This window comes from Ictidomys tridecemlineatus, chromosome 10 (genome assembly GCF_052094955.1).
Source record: "Ictidomys tridecemlineatus isolate mIctTri1 chromosome 10, mIctTri1.hap1, whole genome shotgun sequence".
NCBI classification, from domain to species: Eukaryota; Metazoa; Chordata; class Mammalia; order Rodentia; family Sciuridae; genus Ictidomys; species Ictidomys tridecemlineatus.
Window position 1 is genome coordinate 4,513,769 of NC_135486.1, and position 23,835 is coordinate 4,537,603.

Genomic DNA, 23,835 nt, shown 5'->3' on the forward strand with positions numbered 1-23,835 from the left:
GTACCATGAGGGGGCTACTTACTAGATTTACATCTCATTTCCAAGACAAAGTTTACTTTCTCCACCCATCCACACTTGGCTCTCCTAGATTCATGGCACCAGAGGAACTAATAGTGCCAGTAATCTGATACAGTGGAAGTGCTGAGGCATTTCAAGTAATTTTTCGTAAGAGACTGTGGTCTGGGGGTGGAATATACAAGCAAATTAATGGTAAAGGCGAGGGATGATGTTGCAAGGTCCATTTGCTGTGCAAATAGTCTAGTGGGGAACGAAGTCCACAACTTGTACCTCCTCCCCTGTTAGAATCAGAACCTGCAAGGGACACACTGACATTTTGAGGTTTTCTCCTGGTCTGCACTGCTGAATTCCTCAAGCAGTCATCTGAAGACCTCCAGAGTAGATTAAGTGGTTGTTTATTATGCCACTGTGTGATTTTAGGAAGTTAGAAGAGAATCCTGTGGACATTGCCCTTCCCAGTATTGCCAAATTAGCTTTTGAAGATGGCTGCAGTTTCACAGATAATGCTTCATTGTTTTTCCTCAAGCCAAGGACTTAGTTTTAGATTTAGTTTGTGGGGAAGGTAGTTCATTAACCTGTGGTCTATTACACTTTAGTAAGAATAAATTTAACAGTACTTTACATAAAAAATAATAGGTGTAAAATCATTTCCTAACTCACAAATTATCAGGTATTAAATTATTTGCACACAATTTGAAAAATCCTTTTTTACTGTCATAGTGAATATTTGTTGATTGCCTATATGCAATCAACAAACATGCTAGTCATTGTTCTAAGATTTCATGACAACAAACATGTATGAGATAAGTATGATTCCTATCCTCATTTTACAGACGAGACACAAAGAGTTTAAGTAACTTTCCAAAAGTCACAGCATTAGTGTCTTAAGCCAAGATTTGCACCTGACAGTCTAGTTCTTGGACTCTCCTACTCTCCTACTCAGTTCTTCTCCAAGAAGTTGTGAAGGTAGGATCATGTATGGAGGGGGGAGAATTGTAAAATATGAAAAATCTGAAGTCTGAACCTAAGTCTTCTTTCAAAGCTTATGTTTCTAACCACTCTGTCCAAAATTCAAATACTACTCTTTCTAGTGCCACCACCATCAAATACCACTCATGAGTATTACTTGTGTGCCAGGCCATCCCCTTTGTTATGTTATTCCTATGTCACTATGTCAGTAATTCATGGCCAAACCCAGTCGGCTACCTGTTTTGGTAAATAAAGTTTCATTGGCAAACAGCCATGCTTGTTCATTTATATATTCTTTCTGGTTGCTTTTGTACCGAAATGTCGAGTTGAGTAGTTATAATAGAGATCTGTGGCTTGCAAAGCTGAACATATTTACTAGTTGCCTTTTTATAGAAGTTTGTTGACCCCTACCTTAAACCATCACTTAATGTACATATTATTATCATTCCCATTTTAAGATAAACATTTTGGAATTCAGAGAGATTAGGTAATTTGCCCACCCAACTATTAAGGAGCAAGAATTAATGAAAACCTAAGGTCTAGATGACTCCAGAGCTTGCTTGTTTGTTTGTTTGCTTATTTATTTATTTTTGCATTTCTGAAACTTATAAAGGCAACAATTTTTATAGTTACCATTTGTGGAAAAGAATATTTCCAGAATAACACAAAAGTTAATAATACCAGTTCTAAATTTTGAAATGACATAAGAATATGCCATTGCCCTTACCTTCTGAGAACTTACTGTACTTGACCCCTTGAGGATGAATGCTTAAGGGCTTGTCTGCCTTATTCTTAAAGTGAACTTTCATGATGTCTCCAACTTCAGCATATAAAGTAGGTCCAAGAAGTCCTATGGAAACAAAGATTTTGTGTTTCAGGATCATCAATGACAGTGGTGCCAAGTGGGAAAAACATGTAGAGAAACTCCAGAAGCAATTGTTGTCATTCCTCTTGGTCCTGAAGCTAATGTGCTTCTCTTGAATTTAGAAGGCCCTGTCAGCACATTAACTCTACACTACATATAGTCAAAACAGGGTGTGGAATCCTTGGCTGGACCCAGAGCAAGTCAAGAGAGCAGGGGAGACCTTTCTGACCAGGTCCCACTCTGATCCACTGCCTTTCCTTAGAGACTGCTATTTTTTAAATTAATTAATTTATTTTAATTAGGTATACATGACAGCAGAATGCATTTTTTAATTTATTGTACACAATTGCAGCATAACTTTTCATTTCTCTGATTGTACACAACGTAGTGTCACACAATATGTGCAGAAAGACTGCTATCTTTGGTCAAGAAAAGAAAGATCATTTTCAGTTACACCAGGGATGTGAAGTAGTGGTAACTTTATATTTCTCTGAAGTAGGAGACCCCAGAGGCCTAATTCACACAGCTCTCTGGCCCTGAGGCAAGTTCATAATTCCTAAATCAGAAGTGTATTTCTGATTGTATCCAAAGAACAATGAGAAAAACAGCCTGGGAAGAATGAGAAGAGACAAGATAGGTGGAGGTGAGGTGCAGATCATGCAAGGCCCCATGGGTATGGTAAGAAATTTGGATTTTCTTCTATATAAAATGGCAAGTCACTGGAGCTTTGTGAAACAGAGATGGGCAGACATGTTTTAAAGGTCCATGCTAGCTGTGAAGAGAATAAACTGGTAGGAAGAGTGAAAGCAGAGGAAGTCCCATTTCAGACAAGTGACTGGATCAAGCCATCTATAAAGCCTCATGGGATTGGTTTCCGCCTATTAGAAATTGCAGATAGCAGTCATGGAGTCCCACCAGCATTCACTGGCAGTAGTGATGGTTAATCATGCAGCCTCCACACTCCCGCAGACGGTCAAGCACCCTGGGCCCTTGCATTAAATCCTCACAATAAATCTTTAAGAGAGACATTAGAATTCTTATTTTACAGGTAAAGAAATTAAGCCTTGGAGAATTTAAATATCTTGCCCAATATTACACAATTAATGAGAGGCTAAGCCATCATTAAAACAGAAATCTAGCTGAGCTTTAAACTACCTCTTCATCCTGCACTCTCCACTTTGTATTCATTCATTCAACAAATATTGATTGTCCACATCCTCCAGGTTTCAGAACTGCTGCAGTGCACGAAGAGTAAGATACACTCCCTGCCTTTATAAGAACTTGTAAGATAGTAGGAAAGACAGATTCTGAAATTGGACCCAAGGGCACTCAACCACTGAGCTTTTCTCCAGCCCTTTTTATTGTTTTTATTTTGAGACAGGGTCTTGCTAAATTATTAAAGCTGTACTCAAACATGTGATCCTCTGGCCTAAGCCTCCAAATTGTTGGGATTATAGGCATGCACCACCATGCCCAGTATAAAGACAGATTTTAACAAGTGATTATAGAAATATGTAATTATAAAATGCAGTAAGCCTTATGGCAGAATAGTACAGGGTATCGTGAAAAGTATTAGATAAGGGGATCTAGTCCACTCTTGCGCAGGGAGAGGGTTAGGTTTGGAAAACACTTTCCAGAGGGAGTCATGCTCTAACTGAAGTTCAAGGGCAGAGAAGCCAAGAGATGGGCAGGGCCTTTCTATGGAGTGGGATTTGCATGTGCAAAGGCCTTGAGATGCCAGAAAGCTCAGCCTATTTGGATAACTGGCAGGAGGCCATAGAAAGCTTAGGAGGTAAGAGAGCAAAGTGGAAGGTGAGGTGAAGACTGCATCCCTGGCCCACTTACTCAGGGCCTTATAGGACTTCTAGACAGTAGTGGTGGTCACTACTGTATAGAACAATATAAACTTGCTGTGACCTACTAGTTTTCAGAGCTGTCAAAGAGTTTGCAGCAAGATACAACATGGGCCAGATATGGATAATCTCTGGCTGCATTTGTGGAGAATGATCTGGGAGAAACCGGTGTGAAAACTCCCTGAGAAAGGTTTGTAGGTGCATTCAGGTTATGGTGGTGGAGATGATAAGGAGGGACATGAGAGATCCTTTGGGGGATTAACTTGTCAGGACTTGATGGGCTAGAGCAGGGTGGAAGGTGAGGGAGATCAAGTTGCTGTGGATGGAGATGTTTTGGTTTGGGGAGTTGGGTGGATGAAAGTGCTGTTCTCTGAAATGGAACACACTATGGGATTGTTTTGTTAGGTGGATGTGGTAGGCAGAATAATGTCCCCTCACTCCCAGAGAGGTCCATGTTTTAATGCTTATGATATATTAGTATGCTACTTTGTATGGCAAAAGGGACTCTGCACATGTGATAAGCATTTTGGGAGGAAGAAGTTTTTCTGGCTATGGTGTGGGCCCAGTGTAGTCACAGGGTTCTTATAAGAGGGAGAAAGAGCATCTTAGAAGGTGAGTGCTGGGGATGCAGTTCAGTGGTAGTTTATAGACTGGCAGGTGAGAAGCTTCAGTTTAGTCCCAACCTCTGCAAAATGAGGGAGGCTGAGGGCAAAAGGGAGAGAGATGGGAGGTTAGAAGGTGCCACTCTGCTGACTTGGAAGATGGAGGAATACACAGGCAGCTTAAGTAACTGGAAAAGGCCAGGAAATGGTTTTCCTCCAGAGCCTCCAGAAGTAAAACAGCTCTGGATTTTAGCTCAGTGAAACCCATTTTGAACTTCTGACCTCCAGAATTGTAACTGTAAGAGAGTGAACCAGTTTGTGTTGTTTTTAAGGCACTAAATTTGTAGTGATTGGCTCCAGCAGCAATGGTTAACTGTAACCTATCATTTCTGATATAGAGGCCCTATCTTTCCCTCACTTGTCTGCACTGTTGTCTTGTTCCTGAGAAAGAACTCCTACTCCTGGGGTTTATATTGCTCCATACCTGAAGCTTTCTTTCATTTGCTTTATGTTAGCTCTGCACAGGACCATGGAGGTCATGTAGTTCCATATTCATTTTAGAGATGGTTCATGAAGTCTGGGAGGGAGGAGTAAATGGTTTGCCCAAGGTAAATCAGCAATTTGGTGGCATTGCTGGGACTAGGACTCAGCTCTTCAAACTCTGGGGCTAAAGCTTTCTTTCCCACTTCTCACAGAGCAAGCCAGACCCTCCCTTTCCTAGAAAAGTCCAGAATTCTTCAGCTTTATTGGCTCCTGAGCATGTCTGACTCCACCACTGACCTCTGTCTGGCTGCTACCTTCCATCTTGGTTCCTCCTGGAAGTCCCACTGGTACTCCCATCTTCCTGGCTTCCCATGAGCCAAACAGTACTGGCAGTACTATTGCACCCTGTGTCACATTTTGTTGCCATGGTTCCCTGGCCTGGTTAATCCATTTGTTGGCATCACATGGCTTTAAATGCCAGATGCCCAGAACAAGTCTCCTAAGTTATTTTACCTGAACGGTTTGGAGATTTTATTCAGCTCCCTTCCAGCTTCTTCAGAGTTAAGCAAAACTAAAGGGTGTTTTCATGGATGCAAATCAGATTCCTTAATACATGCAGGCAAACACATGTCTGAATATTTTTGAGCTGCTCTTTAGCTCCTCCATAAGCCCTTTCCACCTTCCCCCTCAGTACCAGAACTTGCTGGGAAAAGGCCTACCGTGGAGCTTGGGGAAAGAAACATAGCATGTACCCAGTTTCATGGAATTGAGAAGGTAGAAAGAATGGCATGAGATGAGCTAATTTAGTCCCCTGCTCTCCAGTGAACAGTGGATTACATGATACAAGGAGCAGCTATTTTAAAATTCTTTTGGAGACAAACATTTCATAATCTTCCTTGAAAAGATTCAGAAACCCATCACTAGCTCTTTTAAAGCCTGTGATAAAATTTCTGATAATGAGCCTTGCCCTCCACCTGTCCAGTGCCCACAAATATCACTGGACTTTAGCCTTGCTCCATCCACAATTACAACAACTTCTGAGGTCACCCTGCAGAAGTGCAACACTGTGACTTGTTCAGGGGTCAGCTAGAACCATACCTACCAGATGAGCAGAGCAGAAAATAAAGAAAAGGTACAAATGATACAGGTGGAGGCTGGGGAACTCATGGTTAGTGGCAGTGTTCACATATAGACCTTCTCAATCAAAATCTGAGGTTCTCCTTCACACCAGCTCTGCTTCCTTGTCTCAGCTACAATACCAACTCCTACTTTTCAGGGCATCATAGTTAAACAAATTTGGGAATTCAAGAAAAGATTGCATAAAAATGGATGCTAATATGCTTAGTTCACCTAAAACAAATGCAATCTGAGATATGCAGGAGTTGACAGAAAAGTAATACTTAAAGTGAAATGAACTTAAACATGAACCAAAGGCTGATTCATCAACTCTCAAGGTCCACTTATAGTTAATAAGGTTAAATAGAAAATTACTGTAAAAGTTTATCGTCTGAAAGGATTTCCATCACAGTATTCTTCTCTTATTGCTTGGAAGCGCAGGCTGGCAGCTGTCCTTTCTATTACTGTGGCACTCAGTGAATGTCCTACCCAGTGAATGTCCCACCCAGTATGACATAAACATTTAGTTAACTTGTCAAAAGCCACAAAAGGTACAACCTCAAATACCTGCTAATCTCTCTTTTCTAGGCCTAAGGACTGTTTCCAAGCTGATTTTCCCTTTTACCCACCTACAATTTAATTTCGTTAAACAGTCCAAAAGTATATACTACATATGCTAAGCTTGGAACCGAAGAATGAAAATGAATGGGCTCTGTGACAGAGGAGATCCTTCACTTGTGTCGACGCTACAAACTAACTTTATGGGCAACCTACTTCTCCTCCTATCCCCCAGAGAAGGCAATAGCCCTTCTTCTTAAAGCTGAGACAGCCCAAGCTTTGAATCCCAGCACTTCCTGCTTCTTCTAAGTCTAGCTCCATGAATTATTCTCTCTCAGATGTCTTTAGCCTCACCCTTTTAATTGGAATCTTCCCTAATATATTAGATTTCTATATTCTGTTTTATAAAACTCCAAAATATCCTTAGACCCCTAATTCTCCTCTAGAGCTAACCTGTCTCTCCTCCTATTTGAAGCCAGATTTCAGGAAAGAATGATCTCATCTCTTCAATGTTGTTGCTCCTTTGAATTATTTTACCTTTTCTCCTTAAACTCTCCATGAGTGATCTCATACTTTCTCAAAGCTTCATTTACCATCTTGGTTCTGATGTCTCCCAAATATTTATATCTATCTTGATGTCTCTTCTGAAGGTCAAACCACCATCTTCTCATTTGAGTCACTAGGTAGATATTCCAATGCTATCTCAAACCCCAAGACTTTCCTCAAAACTTTCTCCTATTTCTAAATTTTCTTTATCATTGAAGGGCAGCATATCTGTTCGGCTGTTCGAATTAGGAGTCTGAGTCAATCATAATTCTTCTCTCTTCCTCACTATCTACATATAATTTATTACCAAGTTTAGCTCCTCAATATCTTTGGAATCATCTGATTTTCTCCACCTCAGCTTCTCTGATGGCCTCTTACCTTGACTGACCCCAAAGTCCCATCACTTGTTTCTCTGGTGTGGACTTGGCTTTCTCCCACCCATTCTCCTTCTAAAGTACAAATCCAAGTCTTTCCTGTATATATCCTTTCAGAGCCTCCTATTTTCCTCAAGATAAAGCCTTTCTATGGTTTCAATCCAGCCATGTCCCCATCTGGTTGCATGTTTTGTCAATTTCTCCTTTGATGTTTATGCTGATCCAGTTATTGTTCCCCTAATACACCATGCCTTCTAACTTCTGAATATTTACACGTACTGCTTCACCTTGGTTTAAAATGCATCTCCATCCCTAATCACTACTTGGATCCTTCTCTTTTTTTTCCCTTTAGCTATCAAGTTAGAAATAGGAAGATTTTCATGACTACTAGATTGGAGATGGATCTCTGATGTCCTACTATAGATCTCTCATTATAGTTTTCCTTATTTCTGTTCTGTCATGACCTTTCTAATTATAGGTCATCCCCAATAACTGGTTGGCTCCTGGTAGTCAGGCTCTAGGTCTTACCCACTTTTATTTTCCTAGAACCTAGAATTTCATAGTTCTTAATACACAGTGTTAAAAAAGAAAAGAATATTTAGATGTATATTTATTTAAGGATAAGTGAATATGTAAATGATCATATACAAAGAATATATAAATGAGTTAAGAAATATAGGTATGTAGATGGCCATAATACAATGATATATACAATCAAATAGAGATAACATTAACAACTACTATAGCAACAATAATGATAACATAGCTAACTTGTTATTGAGTTCTTAATATGTGTTAACATTATTATAACTACTGTGTATTTATTAGCTCAGTTGATCTTCAAAACCATCCCTGGAAGTAGGAATTAGTTCATGGTGCTGGGGGTATATTTAAGATGGCAGAGGTATTTCTGCTGGTAGAGGGTATGTACCACGTAGTTTCAGAGAGAACCTGGCCCTGGTAGATAGTTGTGAAAGCCGCGGTAGGATTGAGGTTGTAAGATATACTGGGGACATTGAGAAGGAAAAGCAAAGGAAATCAGAGGGAAACAAGGCACAGAGACCTTTGGGAAGGGATAGTGTTAAATATCCTGGCAATGGTAAAAGAACTGGAAAGAAGTTGTGGGCACTGACATCCTTGTGGTCACAGGGACCCTGCTTTGATAGTAATTTCAATGAACTCTATCTTATTGTACCATAGTAGAGAAGGGATATAAGGAAAAGAACCTGAGAGAATGATGTAGACTCCTCATTCAAGGGGTGAAGGAAAGGAGAATAAAGGAAAAGGTCATCAGGGTCATGGTGAGATTTCTTTCCTTTCAGGAATTTACCTGATTATGGTTTGGTTTTGTTGTTTTTGATTTTTGAATGAAGGGAAGACTAGTTGAGGAAAGATTTAAGATTAAGGGAGATCAGAGGAGGCAGGGCAGACTGGGATGAGTTGGAGAGGTGGTGGTTGAGTGTGGGTAGATGACAGGCCTCTGTTTGGCTAAAGAAGTGTGTTGGGATCATTCTCAAGGGAACACAAATGAAAGAAGCTCTTCTTTGATGGTTTCTCTCATTTCTGTGGGATGTGGTTCCATAATTAAGATCCTAGACCCCTAATCCACTTAGTCTCTGTGATCAAACAAACAATATAGATGAGAAAGAGATGCAAAGAATTAGCTATACATACTTCCTTTGAATGAATTCAGGAAAGCAGATTGAAACAAAAGATCATGCTGTTAAGACACATCTGCCTTTCAGACCAACCCACAGCCCTGCGGAGATGTGTTTGAGCCCCCTTTGTCCACTGTTGCATGCACAGTGCCTAATTCAATGCCAAGCCCCCAACAGTGCTCCACGGTGGATTGTTAGATGAATGGGTAAAAAGTCAAACTCCTAAAAGTTTTGTTTAGCTATTCTGACCAAGACCAAAAACATCACTGGTTTCATGGGCATACAATGTGTACCTTTTGAAAGGACCCCCTAATCAGAAGGATCCTTGTTTGCTTTAATGCGTTGCTGTCACTGTTTTGAAAATTCTTAATAACATGAGCAAGGGGTCCCACACTCTCACTGTGCACCGGGCCAACATCCTATATATCCAATACTGGTAAAAACACAAACACACACATATACAAACACACACACACACACATTCTAAATAGGTACTTTAGACACAGATAAATAACACATGATCCATAAAAATTTATGTTTAAAATAAATGATTAAGCAAATAAATAAATATATATATTTTTATTAAGCAAATAAATAAATATATTTATTTATTCCTACCTGAAATGCTGGATTGAGGTTTTTCTTTCTTAAAATATGCTTCATACTCTCTGTAGACTATTTTCTTAAAGAAAGTTGTAAAAGGATTTGAACTGGAATCAAAACACAAACATTAATTTGAAAGATGCATATAACATCTACTCATTTTATAACCAAGTATATCTCTCATAACCTCAGATGTCTAGAATGACAGTGTTTTATAGATATGAACAATAAGTGTAATTAATGAAATAATTATTGGACTCTTCAAAAATAGTATGTTGTGATCATATTCTTTCATAAGTTTAGAATGCCCTAATTAATGATGATTCTCAGAATCAATTTTCTTAAAAGGAACCTAAAATCATTGTATGAACTCAAACTTTAGGTTAGGTTTTAAATGATTAAAAATATGATCAAGTCACTTAAAAGTAAATAGGCGAGCTATTTGCAACTGATCAGTCAAATACAATTTTTCATAAAACACTTCCTGCAAATTATAATTTTAAGCCACTGGGAAATGTTATAAATTTGTATTGATTTGTTGGACCCTATTTCTGCTTGAGAGGTTGGAGATAGCTAAAGGAGTAAAACTCAGATTCCTGTTGGAAACAAATGAAAAAACTATCTTGGAAAGATTAAGTAACTTTCTAAGGAAATTCAGTTGATATATGACAAAGCCAGGATCCAACGTGGTTAAAATCATTTCCTCTCCTCTGTCTTGACCCAGTTAATCTCTATTTTAATCTTTATTTCTACATTCAACAGGGTTCTGAATCATAATAACTACAGTACCATATTCCACAGGAATGACAGAGGTTCTGAAAGGAGAAAGTCCTGCAGGTGGCCCCCTTGTCAACAATTGACCCATCCTCCTTTCCTAACCCAGGGAAGACCTGCCAGCACAATGTGGTCCTCACATTGTACATTTGATCTTTTGGTTTGTATGCTTTGGCCTGCATCTATCCATCCCCACCCCAAGGCATAACCACCACATGCTACAGGGAAGCTATGACAGAGCTCCTGTTCCACCCATGAGCAGGCAAGATTAGTGTCAGAAAGAGTGTTATTTTCTATGAGGTTTGAGGGAGTAACAGTTCACTTAAGGGTGTGGGCATGAACTTGGATGAATCATCTAGAAATGCAATATTTAAAATTATTATCTTTTAAAAGAAAGAATTTCTTTGTATATATGACCAAGATAGTATATAATGCCCTCTTATATAACCTAGTTACAATGGAGTTTTTAAAAAGAGTTACTGAGATACATGGAAAAGACTCTCAGAATATTACTTTTTTTTTTGAAGATTGCTTTGGTTCTGTAATTGCAAAAGAGGAACACAGTTTTCACAATCATCTAAATTGTGATGCTAAGTTAAAAAATAAACGTGATCACACTAGGAGGCTTACCATTTAAAACAAATAAAAATAAGATTAGCTGGAAATATTGGATAGACCCTATGATTTAGTTAATTTCTAGGAAGTCTCATTTTAACTTTTCAATTGGAAAAATATAGTTTGCAACTGAAAGATATGGTTTGATATTATTTAAACCTCCTCTTACTGACACATGCCTTTTAATAGTAACCTTACCAAAATATCTAGGGTAAACCATACTCCAGGAAGTGATTAAGAGAGAAAAAATTAAGAGTCACCGTGAACAGCTATGAATAAGCCAAATATGAAGCAGGACAGAGTGAAAGTACTGAAGTGTCGCATTTACATGGACTGATGTTTTAAAAGTCATTTTTAAGAAAGCAACAAAATGATGGCAGTAGTTATTCAGCTCAAAATAATTATCTGCTCAAATAAAGTACAAGGTGCACAACTTTAGTTTTAGGAGATGAAGTTATGTGACAATGGAATAAATAATATGTAACTAGAAATGCCATAAAAATACTGAACTAGTAAAAATCTGGAATGGGAGCTGGTAGGAAAGGCAGATGAGGGAGCTTGGTGTTTGTGAATCAATCAATATGTTAAACCGACAATCAGACTACTAACAAAACTGTACTGAAAACAAACTCACGAAAAGAAAGCAGCGTCTAAACAATCAAGTTGAATATTTTCCACGTTAGTGGAGCAAAATTAGCACTCACCAAGTTTATTATGCTCTTCATACTTGATTAAATGTACTTATTTACCTGAAAACACACACACACACACACACACACACACACACACACACACACACACACACCTGTGGAATTATAAAAGTAATATTCTCTAAAACATTAGATTATCCACCCTGGCTACCCCTCCTGGACACCATACCTGAATTACCTTAGATTTGAGTGCTCAGGGTGGTAGTTCCAGTTGATGCCCTGAGCTGCCACGTAGAACTGCCTCAGCTGTGCTGCGTCAGCCCAGTGTCTCCCCCAGCCTGCCCAGCAGCTGCCCAGGACCACCAGTACCCAGAGGTGTGGGCAGCCTAGAAGCATGGTTCCTTCCCTTCTCCTGCCCTCTGCCCCCCTGGGACTGCAGGGCTTGCCTGGCAGCTTGAGGTGCCTGGTGCTGCACTGTGAACTGTCTTGGCTGCAGTGAGCTCTGGGAGGCTGTGGGTGGCAGTGTCCTCCTCCCCTGAAGCCTCTGGCTCACCCTCCCTCCCAGCTTCCTGGGGCTTGTCCCTGCAGGGGCGTGGTAAGATCACTGTCCTTGGTGAGGAAAGGGACAAGAGGGAGAGTTAGTAACTGTTTTTCTACAGGTAAAGAAAAGGCAGGCAGAGATCTTGCTAGAGGATCCAATAGGAGGGACAGTGCCCAGGAATTCACAGGTCACACTTCCCTGGCTGAAGCTACTGGAGCAGTAGCCTCCCACCTTCCATGGTGCGTGTGTCAGAGTTTGTGCTTACCAGACTCTGCAATTCCCAGTACACTGAGACTCTGCAGCCTTCCTACCCCCAGTGGAAAGGGGCATTTTGTCTGATACTGGGCACAGAAATATTGTACCCTCAGATTGGTAATGAGTCCATGAGGAAGCCTACTGCTATAGATCGCTTGGCCAACTTCTACCCAGGCACAGTTGTCTTGATAAGGGTTTGCTACTGGTTAGAACACAGCAGAGCAGAGAGCTTAGCTGAGATAATCAGTAGTTCAGATTTCAGTTCTGTTTACTAATTGTGCTCTTGGGCTCAACTCTCCAGACTGCGGCTTGACATCTGCACAATGGGGTTGCTAAGACCAGTTTTTCCTGAAAGCATTGTTGGAAGGATTAAAAAATATTGCCTAGCACTTAGAAAGCACACAGCACATGTTTATTTCTGTGATTATGTTTTCCTGTCTCCGGGGTCCCTCATATTTCCTGAAGGATGTATTTCACATAGGGTGATTAAATCTTTTTCTGCTGTTGGTAGAGGATCTGAGAATTCTGTTATCTGAGATATCATGATGACTCATCCCAGGGTGCCTGGATCTGTGTGCCTCCAAGCTTCTGCATATGCTTTATGCCTTCAATTCATTCAACAAGTTGTGGTCTGACACCTCCAAGAGGTACTATTTAGTGACACCAGGCTTCTCTGCAACTCCCCTCCGCAGTCTTCTCTTTCCCCTTTTGCTAATATTATCTACCAATGTAGAATTTCCTTCCTCTTTTGCTTGCCCATTCTTTAAAGTTCAGAGTTCTACCTGTCTCCCTGATGGTGGACTCAAATTTGACTTTTCTATTTTATGAACTCCTACACCACTATTCAAATAATACACTTCTGTTGTTCACCTTGTATTATACTGTGTGGGTTTCTGTTGTACCCCAACTAGGTTATAAGTGCTCCAGGTCTTACACTTCTGTACATTTGATTTGTGAACCAGTGATTCCCAAAGTCAAGAGAGCATTAGGATTCCCTAGTGACTTTCACAAAGCGCAGATTCTGACTCAGGAAAGACCAGTGGCATATAATACCTAGCCTAGTGATAGACAAACAAGAAGCAGTTATGGATGCCAAAGGCAGTATGACTCAGAAACTTTTTTTAAAGCACCATGTGCCTAAATCTCAAGGTTATTATCAATATTCTTGAAAAAGCCTTGTAATCTTTAGACTGCTTTACCATTTTAACTTGTATATTTGCTTATATGTACCCAGTCTATATGATGTAGTCATTGGGTTACATTTCACCATGACAAGACAACTACAGTGCTTGGCTCTCTAACTTTTGCATCAATTCTGGATAAACACTATATAACTTTCACTGACCCATTTATTAAACATGTGATTTAAAGAACAGGTAAAACACATTCATTCTTTCCTGTGAAACATTAAGGTAATGGAGACTTTCTGTTTCTCTTTCTCTTGGACCAGGGAGTGTGATGTATGTATTTGCCAGCTCATTGACAGGTGGAGCTGTAATTAGGACAACTGGTGCCAACAGAGTGATGTATACAGACCTTATTGAACAAAACATCAAACAAAGGAACATGGCATTTGTGGGCAAATCCATTTAATTGGTCTTTGGGTCCTTTGATAAGATCTACAGTGAGATGGAGCTTCCTGTTCTGATTCTTGGTCTTCTATAGCCTTGGGTACCATCCCAGGTTTCTCTGGAAACCTCAGCAGCAGAGGTCTAAGGCTCCTCATTGACAGCAACCACTGGAGTTCTGGGAGATCATGCTGGGGTTTCCTGAAGTCAGAGATGTGCCTGGCTTCCAACACTGCAGAGAAGCCTTCCTTAACCCCCAAATAAAGGGGTATTTTCATTTCTCCAGTCTGGTCTCCTGGTGAGTCAAACACTCTGGTCTCTTTGATTAGCTGGTATTTCCAGTGACAGCCATGTTCAAGTCCACAGACCACAGCACAAACATTTGCTCTTGGCGTCAGCAGCTTGTGTTGGAGGAAGAGCAGAGGTGGAGCAGGAAGGGGGTGATGGGGAGGTCAGAACATGGCACAGTCCTCTGCTCTGATCCAGAGTTGGTCTAAAGGAGAGTCCATGCCCTTATCCAGGGGGTAACAGAAAACTGCCACAACTGTGCTACAGTTTAAGTCAAGTTTAGCAGAAAGCTCCATGTTCACCAACTAGGATCCTGAGAGGTTGGGAGATAGGCCTCTGAAAATGAGATTAAAAGAAATAAAAATCAGTATTTTTCCTTTAAAAAATAAAAGAAATCTTTCATCATATCTCTCCTCTGAGGCTCAAGACAATCTTCTCTTTCTAGATTGCAGATTTTCTGCTCAAGGCTACTTTCCTCAAGAAACTCAGCTATTACTGTGCTGCTCTGGAAAAGAGTGGTAGCAGTTCCCGTTTTTCCAGCAAGTAACAGAGGAGGTTGTCAGGGAGCAGCCACAGTGTCAATCAATACACCTAGCAGCCAACAACAATACTGTCACATTACTGGAGTAAGGAACATACTGCTGGAGCACTTCTATCCTGGAGGTTATGGAAAGACTTGATGACTCCCTCACTACAGTTGCTCTACTGACACACCTGCCTTCCATTGCTAATACGATCTCCTTCATGGCCTGAAGATTCAATACCTGCTTAAGATGTATTACTTGATTATATATAGGAAATCAAGGTTTTATTCTTCCATTTTCCCAAATTATTCTATTCCTTCAAAAATATCTTCTTAACTTATCAACCCTTAACTTACCTTAAGGGTTCGGGTCAAATGCAGCATTTGTAAAAACTCCGTATGTTCCAAGGTGGCTAAAGAACAGAAACACAAGGATGACTTGCCATGTAATGCTTAGTCCTCAACAGTCCTGCACATATTGTCTACATAAACTTTGCATTACTAGTCCGCCCCTGAAATTCTGTCTGTTGTAGTAAGAGGAAAAAAAAAAATGCTAAAGCAATTTTAGAGATCTTATTTAACAGCTCTAGATAATTTGCATTGCATTTTACTCTGTTACTGTTGATGTTTTATGTGCAGAATTTCTGCTGTGCCCTCTAAGGGGCTGTACACCCTTCTTGGTGAGAAGAAATAGTTACAAAATTCTGAGCTTTGATAAATTGATAATCTAGCATTAGTTTTCAAAGAATGGTGATACTGCCCCCTAGGGGTGTCTTTTATTTCATAATGATCAGAAGTTCTACTGACGTAGTAGGCCTGGGTCAGGGTGCTGAAATGTCCAAACAGGTACAAGATATAAGAGAATTGTCATACATCACACACAGCTTTGGAATGTCTACTCGACATTCATATAGGCCAGATATCTTTGAGCCTGGAACTTACAGACTTACATATAAATATTTAGCATTTCTTGCATCTTTTACAATGCAGTTGCCACGTGAATTAAGGGAAGATCATTGAACAAAGCATCAAACAGTAGGTTGTGCAACTCTACCATGATTGTTTGCTACTTTGAAACATCAGGTCTGTGTTGGCCATGCCTCTGATGCTGAGTCCCTGACACAGCATTCCACCAGCCCAGCTCCCCAGCTGATGCTTCCTAGTGACACTATAGGTAGCACAAGCTCTGATGGCCTTGGGGCACCTTAGCTTTAGCATTTGGTTTCTACTATGACCACCTTCTCTTTTATTCTCCTTTATTAGGAGAATTAGGACTTTTGCTGATTTTAAAAGCATGGAGTGTGGCCGGCATATATTATATGTGTATCTTACTTCAGGATAGTCAGGAGGACACAGCAAAAGATTTTTTATACAAAGGTGGCAGCCATTATGTGTGATCTTCCTGACACAAATCAGAAAGTCAAACTAACAAAATCCACTCAGTCAAAGAACATTTCCATCTCACCTTTGAGGGTTCAGGGGGCATTTCCCGTCATCTGAAATAAGTGGGAAAACACAAATGATTGGTTTAAAAGAAAAAAACAGAAGCGAGATGAAGGGCAGTCTTTAGTGATGGCAATGACTGGGGAGAGTCAGTAGAATGACTTTCAGGTGGACTCATTCTGAGGCGCATTGGGAGCAGTCTACCGGAGAGAGAGGACCTACTTTAGGCTAAATTCCATATTTCACAGTATTTAACTCCAGAATCCTCTCACCTTCTTCCTCTTGCTTTTCAGTTAAGAAAAGCTCCTCAAGCCTCTGAGGCCTTCAGCCTCTTGACCCTAGGGGGACTCCTGTTGCTGCATCCTGAGGATCCCAGCTGGGATCACACAAACCCATCACACGGGGCAGTGGGGGTTTCCCCTCGCTGTCACTTATGTGATCAGGTACTTCTGGCCTTAGTCCAAACCACAGCCTCTGGCAGTCGACTCTTCATATGTGGCTGTGGTATTCACCTGTTACCTGGTCATGGAATATCCAGAAGCATGAAACCAAATTAGGATAAGACCAGGGGAAAAAACTCCCATCCTAAACAGGCGAATTTGTATATTATCAAAGATACAGGAGGATAAGGGGTTGGTGGTCCCTTTCCAACCTAGAAATGTCTCTAGAGAATGAATTGGTGGGGAAAAGCAGGAGGAAATACTATGATTCCTGTGGTCATGGAGACTAGGATCTAGCTGCCAGGAGCTCTTGCCTCTGCCATCTGCCTTGATCTGATCAAACACAGTTTGCTTGGAGGGATTGGTTGTAGCTCTTGGTATACCTTTATGGTCTTTAAGCAGAGCATTATCCTTTGTCTCTCATCTTAGTCATTTACAGGAGAGAATGTGAAGGAGCTTTGGAAAAACAGCTCATGGCAAGGGTAGTTTTTGAATGTGAGGAGGCAGCAAGTTAGGAATAGGTGTTGAAACTCCTCGATGCAATGAGAGCTTCAACATCAGCCAAGGTTTCAACATAGCTGCTTCCAGTTACCTGGATCTGAGCTTCAGTTGACCTTTGGTGCTTCACACTACTGTCTATGAGGAGCAATAGCAAAGATCCCAATTAGACAAGTTTATGTAACCATGTGCAGGCACATGTCACGACAAATTTTAACTCTTAAAGAGATGGGCTGTTCCCTCTTTTATTCCCAGGTTATTCTTCTCTGTCTGCTGAAGAATTTCCCTTACAGTCTTCATCCCTTTGGCCACTTCCCTGCTTAAGTCCTGCACAGACTCCACGTATTCTTAGAAGAAAATGCAGACATCCTAGCTCCCCGTGCCAGGGGCTAATAAAGCAGCTGCTCCACAGGCTCACACTTCATTTCCTGTCTCCTCTGTAAGCCCCTCTGGACTCAGGCACACTGGCAACTACACACCATTTTCCCAGGTATCCTCCCTTTCACATCTTGCCATGTGCCACTTTTTCTCCTGGAGCTCTATATCCATTTTCCCCCTTCATCAAATTCCTCCGATTTGTTCTTCAAAGCTAAGCTTGAGCAAGCTTCTCTGACCCCCAGTCTGGTTTAGGAAGCCCATTCTGTGTTCCGGTGATAGGCTGCTGTTTTTGTTCTCACACATGTCCCCCACTTGAGTCTGTGTGTATTGACCAAACACACAGACTCAAGTGGGGGACATGTGTGAGAACAAAAACACAAGCAGCCTATCACTGGAACACAGAATGGGCTACCTACCAGGTATAACAACCTTAATTAATACCAGGGACCATCATTACAGTGCCTAACAGACTGTAAATGACTGTCACATAAAGGAATGAGTGAAGGAAGCTGACATGACAATTTTAAAATTTGGTTTTGTGATTGCAAATGCTGAACTGCAAAACTGCCTTCTCAGAATTTTGAAGGAGGGCTTTTGAAAACTTCAGATTTATAAGCTCATGCCCAAGTCTCCCTGTGGGAACATCAGCATTTGGTAAATTTCTCCAGGTGATTTTGCTGGACAGTCAGTTCTCAGGATCACTAAGTTATCTCTGCCTTCTTTTAATTAAATGTTTCCAAACATGAACTATTGAAATGGTGGCTTCACCACCCCATCCAAAATCACATGAAAGAAGAAAGCAAGAAGAAAACTCGTTCTTATTTTTTTTTTAAGAGAGAGTGAGAGAGGAGGGAGAGAGAGAGAGAGAGAGAGAGAGAGAGAGAGAGAGAGAGAGAGAGAGAGAGAGAGAATTTTTAATATTTATTTTTTAGTTCTTGGCGGACACAACATCTTTGTTTGTATGTGGTGCTGAGGATCGAACCCGGGCCGCACGCATGCCAGGCGAGCGTGCTACCGCTTGAGCCACATCCCCAGCCCCAAACTCGTTCTTATTTACCTTTCTTCCTGAGACGCTTTCTCAGCAGAGCCAAGAGTGTCCCACCCATGACCAGACCTATTGTAGAAGCCACAGCTCCACCAAAGTAAGTCAGGGCCTCCTGGACAGTCAATGGCCCCTCTGCAAAAAAAAAAAAAAAAACATGCACATGTAAGATATGAGAAGTGCTCTGTGCAAAAGGCCAGTTGTTCTCTTCAAAGGGTCCCAAGAACTCTAAGATGTTCTTGGATCATCCAAAGACCTGCCAGTGCTGAAAGCCTGCTGTGAAAGGAGATATGGAAGTCAGAAAGCCATGATCAGAGAGTGGGAAGCACACAGGATGATATTCCTAAGACTTAAATATTAAATGTAATTTCAAAGCGTTCAGAAGAAGACCTAATAAAAGGAAAGACATTGTAGATGCAAGGGGCCTACACATGGAAGTTTGAGCAAATAAAATGAGCCATGGGGAATTTTTTTTGGCCATCAAAAATTCAGAAATGCAACAGAAAGTAATCAGAATAAGCGCTAGGGAAAAAGCAGGGGAGAAACTTGGAGCTGAATTGAAGCTTGCAAACAGGTGGAGCATAATTAAGATCTGTGATATTTCTAGAGGTAAGTGGTAAACAAAATTCTTCTGAGGTAATAAACCAGAATCTGCATGATTAACATATTTTGAAACTTCAAGATATGATAGTAGAGATTACAAGTAAGCAAGGGAATTTATTTCACAAATCTGAGCCCTGAAAGTGCTCAGTTATGTACACAGAGTCACTGAATTTAATTCCCACTGCTCTACATAAAGCAAGGAGATTCTGACTCATTGTGAAACCTTTATCAAGCAAGGGGAAACCTTGTGACAGAAAGGAGGACAACTGTGACAGATATAGAGAGAAGAAATACTGATTTATTTTTCATATTGAGAAGACTTCTTAAACCATATGAAAAGTGTACCTTGGCACGTTGGTGTGGTAGCTGACCAGTGTCCATTCTCTTGGCATGCTGCTCTGGCAGAGCCATTAAGTAAATGACCCTCTGGACAATGGAAGGTGCAGGTTGACCCATAGCTGAAATTCCCCCAGGGGTTGGAACAGTTCATCACTGTTGGCTTGTTGATATGCAGTTCTGGGCATTTGATGGCTACAGGAAAAGAAGGAGGAGGAGAAACAGCAAGAAGAATGATGGTGAATGAGATCATGGTTTCATCTGTAACCTGACTAGCATTGCCAGTAGACAGTAGGCTATGAAAAGGTCAGAAGGAGATCAGCCACTTCACACTCCCGCCCACTCTTTCAATATCACACAATGCTAAGTATCCCCTCAGAGAATGCTAGCCAAAGAACAAGGAGGGGCCAGCAGCATCCAATAAACATCTGCTAAGGGGTTGACTTTGCCTCCAAAAATACTATTTGCAATTTTTTTCTCTCAAAAATACTATTTTTAAGTGTTATTATTAGTACTCTAATGGTTAACTGGCAGGTCAGCATGTACTTATTAAAATACTTAATGAGCACTCAGTGCAGCTAGAACTGGAAGTTTGTTTATTTCCATAGTAGATGCTGGAAGTTTGAAAGTAGAGGCCATCATCCTCTTTAAACTATTTTTTCAGGGAATTTCATGTTCTTTTTTCTAACTTATGGAATGGAAAACGGAAGCTCAGGAATTATATCTAATTTAAGTAAATATTATTGACAGTACTGATATTTGTAGAGCTCTGTGTTGTGCTTTGTGGGAGATGTAAAGGTGAAAGGGATATAAAACTTTAAGCTTCCTTTATGGGGTGACAGCTCTCCAGGAAGTATCACATAGGTGTAACTGTCCAGATTCCAATTATTATGAAAATACAAGGTGTTTATCCTGTCACCTAAAAACATTGTAGCTTATGTTTCACAAATCATATAGCTGGTTTTATTCTTAGCATTCTTCTAGTTTCTAACACATCTGTGCTTGTTTCCTCCTTAGAGCTTTGAGAACCAGGGCATTAGCTCCATCATGAGGAGGAAGGGCAGAGATGTGCGTGTGGCACAGTGCAGCTGACTGGATGGGTGTGGAATTCATGGAGGACTCCACCCATGCAGTGGCTGCTGGGGCAGGTACACTGGCTAACTTAAGTGCCTGCAGGATAGCATCAGAACCTCCTGCTGCTTTTCACTTTACCTCTGCAAGCTGGGGTTACTGCTGTCCATTGTCCTGAAGGATTGCACTTGAGGGTGCTGTCTCCTGTGAGTGTGAATCCAGCTTTGCATCCAAAGTAGCAAGTGGTGTCCAAGCCAAAGTTTTCCCCAGTATGTCTGCAGGTCATTGTTCCCTGCCCAGAAGCAACAAGGGCTGGGCATTGAACCTTGGAGGTAGAAACTGACGCTATACCTGTGTTGAGAGGGTATTTCAATTTAGAGAGCTCTCAGTTAAAAGCAGCATGTCAGAGTTAAGGCTGACATGGAAACTGCCCCCCACTCCTTTCACCATGGGGGAGGCACTACTGACTTCTGTAAGGAAGTTAAAGTGATTAACCTCAGGTGTGGAAAGCAGAAGAGGAAAATTGTTTACAAGTGCCCCTGAAGAGATGATTCTCCTACACAAGAAGAAAGGGGGGGCAGGGTCACTGTTAACAATTTTGAGAAAAGGGAATCAGCAGAAGAGTTGTTGCAGAAGTAGCAATTCAGTAGGCTAAACGCACATGGGCCAGTTGTATGCCTTCCTCTGCTTTACTGGGAGGTGATATTGTTCTCTGGTCAAAGGTCAACATGAAAGGAGATGCCACTGGTTTTGCCACTTGCTATGTGGCAAGAAGATGACTAACTTCTCTGTACCCCAGTTTCTTGATTTGCAAAACTGGACTGGTAACAGCAGCCCTTGTACTCTTGGCAATGAAGTAATGGGCACCACTTGGTTTGCTCAGCAAAGCCCTTTTGGAATACGAGGCTAAATACCGTATAAAACATGATTTCTACAGAAGCATCAGTATATCTTTTATTTATAAGCATAAACAATCCTGTCACTCCTTAGACGTTATTTTAACCCATGGGTTGTGTTTGCTAAACCCAAATGATGTGTAATACGCACCTGCCACCTATGAGAGCCACATGTGTGTTATCATTGTAGGGGATACTCCCGACATGGAAGTGTCCCAGCAAGTATCTGTTTTTACCTTTGCAGCATGGGGGATGTGCTGACCTTCTTCCAGAAGATGTGCACTCTACGCTGCCTGATCCCTCTAACCCAAAGCCCTTGTTACATGAGAAACAGCAGGGGGAGCTAACACCGAGTTCTCTGTGAGTGTGAGAATAGTCAAGGCTGCCTTGCTGGGGGACAAAGAGTTTTGGGCACTTGAGGGCTGGAGTACCAAGCCAAGAATTACACAATCACCAAATGCACTCAGAAGTTCTGTGCTCCATCCATATATTCAACAAGTATTTATTTACCACTTACTGTATTCCAGGTGTTTGGCTAGGTCACTCATTCCAACTACACAGGGCAGTGGGAGGGACAGTGGGCTTTCAGAGCAGAGGATATGTAGAGGGCACAGAGAGCTCACAGTTTCATCCTCCTTTGTCCACAGCCTCGCTCGGGAGACCACAGAGCCTCCTCTGGCTCCCACTATCTATCTGGGTGGGTGCACTCCAGGATTGTTTCTACCGTCTTCCTGCCTAAGACAACTCCTCTTAGAATATCCTGTCATCTCTTCAAATTCAGTACATCTAAAACTGCAACGATCACCTTCTTCCTCAAACCATGTCCTCTATTTGAATCCCCAGCTTGATTTTTTATGCCGAGGTTCCATAGCAGTGGGAAGTGCAGAATCCCCCTCAAGACAGCTAAGTTCTGGGCATTCCAAACCTGACTTGGTGTGATTTTGCTCTGGTTCTTGGCTTACACTGCTCTCAATTTCTTTCCATTTCCACTGATTAAAATCCCACAGTCCTCCAGAATCCGACTCCACGGCTTCTCTGCAGCTGTTGCTGAACACAGTGTGCACTCTCCTCAGACTCATCGGCTTTCTGCTTGAACTCATGCACTCTCATGTCCTGACAGCTGTGTCCTCTTCTATGTACAGAAAGCTTCCAATACCCCCTAACCACCTGTTCTTGTCTCTACTGCAGGATCCCAAGAGTTGGTGCTCAATAACCACATGCCCAGTGGATGAATACACAAATTTCTAGTTTGTTCACTACAATTTCCTCCCCAAATTGTTTTCATAAATTATTGCAGTTATGTCTTTCTCTCAGCATTGTTTTTTTCTCATTAAATTATCTGACAAGCTATGACTTATCAATGAATATTGAATTGTTGACAAACTGAGTGTTCTTTCTTTGAATCCTTGGTCCGGTTAGGCTCATTTTACTTAGCTATTCTGATTTTAAAATCCCTCTTCAAGTCCTTTGTGCTGTTCCATGGAAAAGGGAGTGGGGTGGGGTTTCACTGGGCAGGTACACTGGCTAACTTAAGTGCCTGCAGGATAGCATCAGAACTCTGGGTATGACTTTTGGCCTTTTCATGTTGGTCCATGTGTTCTGCAGTAATGGGTCATGCACTGGAAGATGGTGGGTCCTTATTGCAGGGATCCTTTGAAACAGTGAATGTCAGTCCAGGGTTCTCAGATTCAACAATCTGATGTAGTAATTAACAACTCCATGTCTGGCCCATCAATTCCACTCACCAGACATTTACTAAACATACCTACTGTAAGTTCCAGGTGAAAGTCATCTGTGAACATTTTCATTAACCTAACTTTCTCAGCATCTCCCATGATTACATCTTTAAGCCCAGAAATATGCACCATGTGAGCTTTAGCACAGCAGGGGCTGTGTAAGTTCTTCTAATTCTTTGCCCCTGGAAACAAGGCCTGGCACATGGGAGAGAGTTCTAAAAATTTTTGTTGACTAAATGAGTAAGTTAATGGGTATACTTTAATTTAGACTAATTCTTATAAGGTTGTGTGTTTTTTTCTCTGATTTGAAAAGAATACAAGAAGTTACTATTTTAAAAAATTGAATAAAGTGACTGAGCATCTAAAATGAGAATTTCTACAGAATTAATCTACTTAGGGATCATTGCTTTGGTTTTAGTTTTGTCAGTCTTGCTCTGCCAATGTGGCCGTTCCAACCTTTTCCATCCATGGAAGTCTCTGAACCTTCTCAGGTAAAAGTCACATTGTCAAACTCAAGCCCTTTAGATGGCTTC

At 41.1% G+C, this 23,835-nt stretch overlaps 2 protein-coding genes across 7 annotated transcripts in view; both read right to left on the minus strand.

The window, feature by feature from the left end:
* F5 (coagulation factor V) overlaps nucleotides 1-12,200 on the minus strand; it is a 64,850-nt gene extending 52,650 nt beyond the window's left edge. For both annotated transcript variants that reach the window (XM_040277625.2, XM_005319829.5), the window contains exons 1-3: nucleotides 11,923-12,200; nucleotides 9,661-9,752; nucleotides 1,715-1,837 (exon numbers count right to left, since the gene is read on the minus strand). In XM_040277625.2, coding sequence (XP_040133559.2) covers nucleotides 1,715-1,837; nucleotides 9,661-9,752; nucleotides 11,923-12,080 — 373 coding nt within the window. In that variant the 5' untranslated portion in view covers nucleotides 12,081-12,200. The remainder of the gene's footprint in view (nucleotides 1-1,714; nucleotides 1,838-9,660; nucleotides 9,753-11,922) is intronic.
* Nucleotides 12,201-14,052: 1,852 nt separating this feature from the next.
* Nucleotides 14,053-23,835, minus strand: part of Selp (selectin P) — a 35,899-nt gene continuing 26,116 nt past the window's right edge. For 3 of the 5 annotated variants that reach the window (XM_078022280.1, XM_021722675.3, XM_021722674.3), the window contains 6 exons: nucleotides 20,812-21,021; nucleotides 19,609-19,794; nucleotides 18,676-18,795; nucleotides 16,325-16,355; nucleotides 15,217-15,272; nucleotides 14,053-14,672 (listed from right to left, as the gene is read on the minus strand). In XM_078022280.1, coding sequence (XP_077878406.1) covers nucleotides 15,218-15,272; nucleotides 16,325-16,355; nucleotides 18,676-18,795; nucleotides 19,609-19,794; nucleotides 20,812-21,021 — 602 coding nt within the window. In that variant the 3' untranslated portion in view covers nucleotides 14,053-14,672; nucleotide 15,217. Of the gene's footprint in view, nucleotides 14,673-15,216; nucleotides 15,273-16,324; nucleotides 16,356-18,675; nucleotides 18,796-19,608; nucleotides 19,795-20,811; nucleotides 21,022-21,802; nucleotides 21,989-23,835 lie in introns of all 5 variants that reach the window. The other 2 variants (XM_078022281.1, XM_021722677.3) reach the window with 2 other exon arrangements.